This window comes from Meleagris gallopavo, chromosome 16 (genome assembly GCF_000146605.3).
Source record: "Meleagris gallopavo isolate NT-WF06-2002-E0010 breed Aviagen turkey brand Nicholas breeding stock chromosome 16, Turkey_5.1, whole genome shotgun sequence".
Lineage (NCBI taxonomy): Eukaryota > Metazoa > Chordata > Aves > Galliformes > Phasianidae > Meleagris > Meleagris gallopavo.
The window spans coordinates 1,275,873-1,278,690 of NC_015026.2; the positions used below are offsets into that span (position 1 = coordinate 1,275,873).

Below are 2,818 nucleotides of genomic sequence, written 5' to 3' on the forward strand. Positions count from 1 at the left end.
CTCCGCCACTTCCTACCTGAACGTTTCTCTTGGTTTGTATGAGTTTATTTAGTAACCAAAGGTCCTGCTTTTCTTTGGCACTTATGTTCTCTGGACCAGAATGAATCTCCTTGTTCCTGGCACTGATCTGACATTTCCCCCCACCCTCCATCCCCAGCTCCCCTCCACCCTTCTTCTGCCCCTGCACACCCCAACTCCTCAGCTGCTGCCCTTAGGCACGTCCCTGGGGGACCAGACTGGTCTATGTGCTGTCCTCCTGTCACCCATCCCCTATGGCGTCACACCCCCAGCTCACAGCCCGTTATTTATTGAAGAGCACCATGCTGCTGCTGTCAGCCTCTCTCTAAATGTCTTCAATTAAACCAAACCTCTTTTGTGAGTCGTTCGTTCATCACCATGTGCAGGCATCTGCCTCCACTCACTGCTCAGGACCTTCTCCCAACGCTGCACTCTGCCATGACGTGTGCAGCAGCTCTGTGCTGGGTGTGGGGTGCTGCCCGCTGGCCACCTCCGGGGCCCCTGTGCAGGGCAGGATGGACACAGGCAGCAAATAGGGAAAGCAACACTCCTGCCTGAGTCCAGTGCCTCCAACGGTGGTGGAGGCAGCTCTGCTCTCACCCGGGCTGAGCTGAATCAGCAGCTGTGGTGCAGTGACCACAGGTTGGACCCAGGCTGGGGCAGAGCTCAGCACCAGAACGCGGATAGAAAGGGAAAACAGAGCTGCCATGGTACAGGCAGGGGCTGGAGGGTTTAGCAAATGGTTTCTGCAGCCTGCAGGACTGTGTGCTATGCAAGGGTCCTGCTGCAGCTGTGGGCTCAAGGCAGCTGGACCAGGCATTGAGTGCTCATGATCTGGCAGTGGCAGCTGTTAGAGAGCAGTGAAGGACCACCACACACAGCTGCTCTGGCACCTGTAGCAGAGCTGCTGGCATCAACCATGTGCAAGAACTGTCTTGGGGTAACCAAACAGTGAAAGCTTCAGAAGTTTGCAGAGGTGCAGCACCCCAAATCCTGCGGCACCCTCCGCCCTGCAAGCTGTCCTGGCCCACAGCCAGAGAGGTGCTTTGCTCGCTCCTCTCCAGACAGAAGGGCCCCTGCAGGGACAGCAGCTCTGCAGCCTTCTGGAACCCCCCAGTGCTGTGCGCTGGCAGTCAAGAAAGATCCCCGACTGCAAAGCGTTCAGCAAAGCCATTTATTCCACTTTCCTGCTCCCACAGACCTCCAGATAGAAACCCACACGACTATGTCCCAGTGCCCCAGAGGGAATTCAGTGCAAGTCACCGCGGGCACCAGCATTCCAATGGGAGCCCAGCCTCGCTGCTGCCAGCAGAGCAGAGCCCTTCTGCCCACAACAGCAAAGGCGCTTTATCAGCAGCCTTATTCCTCAGCTGTGTCCACTGCAAAACACAGCTGCGTCCAAGTCCACATAGGGCATCTCAAAATAAGAAGTTTTGTTCCTTAAAAATGAAACCGGGACCTGAAAGCAGCAGTGTGTCCCTGAAATCAAAGCGTAATTCTAAGGCTTCAGCACCTTCACATAAGCACATGAACTCTCTGCAGGGGGCTGCGCAGATTGATCTGGGAAGCTCGCTAGAGTTTAATGGCCATAAAAATACATAGCTTTCCCCTGCTTCAGACAATTCCAAACCCTCCTGGCTACACAGTGGAATCTCGCAGCCAGCAACTGGTTGGAAAGTTAGAAGAAAGTCTCTAGTCTCCTCACCCACTTTTAATCAATTACAAACACGGTGGCATCACTCCATGGCTTCAGCCACCGGCTGCTCCAGCACAGTGTCTGCCCCGGGCTGCGCCTGCAGCTCCGCCACCACGGCCTCAGCCCCTGGCACGGCCGCCAGATGCTCCAGCACAGCCTGGCTCTCCAGCCCGGCCGCCTGCTGCTCTGCCAGCTCGGCCGCAGCGTGCGCAGCTGCCTGGTTCTCTCCGCTATCTGCGTATTCATTGCCTGCTCTAGCGGCCGCCGCCAGCTCGTTCGCCTGCTTAGCTGCTGCCACAGCCGCGTGGTCGATCGCCGGCTTCTTCGGCTTCTGTGTGGCAGCCACTGCCTCGGCCAGCTTCTCCTCCGGCACCATGTTCAAGATCTTCAGAGCAAAGAGCAGCTGGAATTTGGCAGTTCCAACGAAGGAGTTGGCCAGGAAGTTTGGCAGCCCACCCATGCGATCTTTCTGGGTGTAGAGGGGGACACGAACCATGCCCATCACCTGCAATGGCACAGAGAACAACTCAGTGGAGATCACGGCACCCCCCAGCCCCGCACCCCCCACCCCAGGACCCCCAGCCCACAGCCCCGGTGCTTGGTCCCCCCTACCCCCACCGCAGCCTGCTCTCACCTGCCTCCAGCCCCACTGAAGCCCCTGCTCTGCCTCTCCCCACACCCCCAATTCCCTGCTCTCCCAGTCCCAGCCCCGTTCCCTGGTGAATCCCGCTGCCCGGACTCCTATGGGGATCCCCGCTTTCCCCTCCACACCCAGCCGTATCCTCAGCAGCACCAAAACCCAGGGCCTGCCACCTCTGCTCCCACTGGCGCTCCCTGTGTGCTCAGTGAGCACCTAAGAGACCCCCCCACGCCTTGCTCAGCTCTTAGAGTGGCTGAGCTGCGCAGGAGGAGCTCGTGCTCCTGCTCTGCTTTTGTGGGACCCTCGGAGAGCGTGGAGCAAAGCAGTGCTGAGCTTCGGCTGCAGGTGTGAGACGGACCCCGCCCACATCCTGGTACAGAGCAGGTAAACGGGGTTCTTCTCTACTGAGGCAGCAAGGGGCAGGGCTGGAGCCCGCCGCACGCCGAGGTGCAGCCCCGGCTGCG

At 58.9% G+C, this 2,818-nt stretch overlaps 1 protein-coding gene across 1 annotated transcript; it reads right to left on the reverse strand.

Moving 5' to 3' along the window:
• Positions 1–1,178: 1,178 nt before the first annotated feature.
• On the reverse strand, positions 1,179–2,242 carry LOC100541472 (tudor-interacting repair regulator protein). Its single transcript, XM_003210763.4, has one exon. The coding sequence runs from the start codon at positions 2,214–2,216 to the stop codon at positions 1,755–1,757; it is 462 nt and encodes a 153-aa protein (XP_003210811.2). The 5' UTR covers positions 2,217–2,242; the 3' UTR covers positions 1,179–1,754.
• Positions 2,243–2,818: the final 576 nt, after the last annotated feature.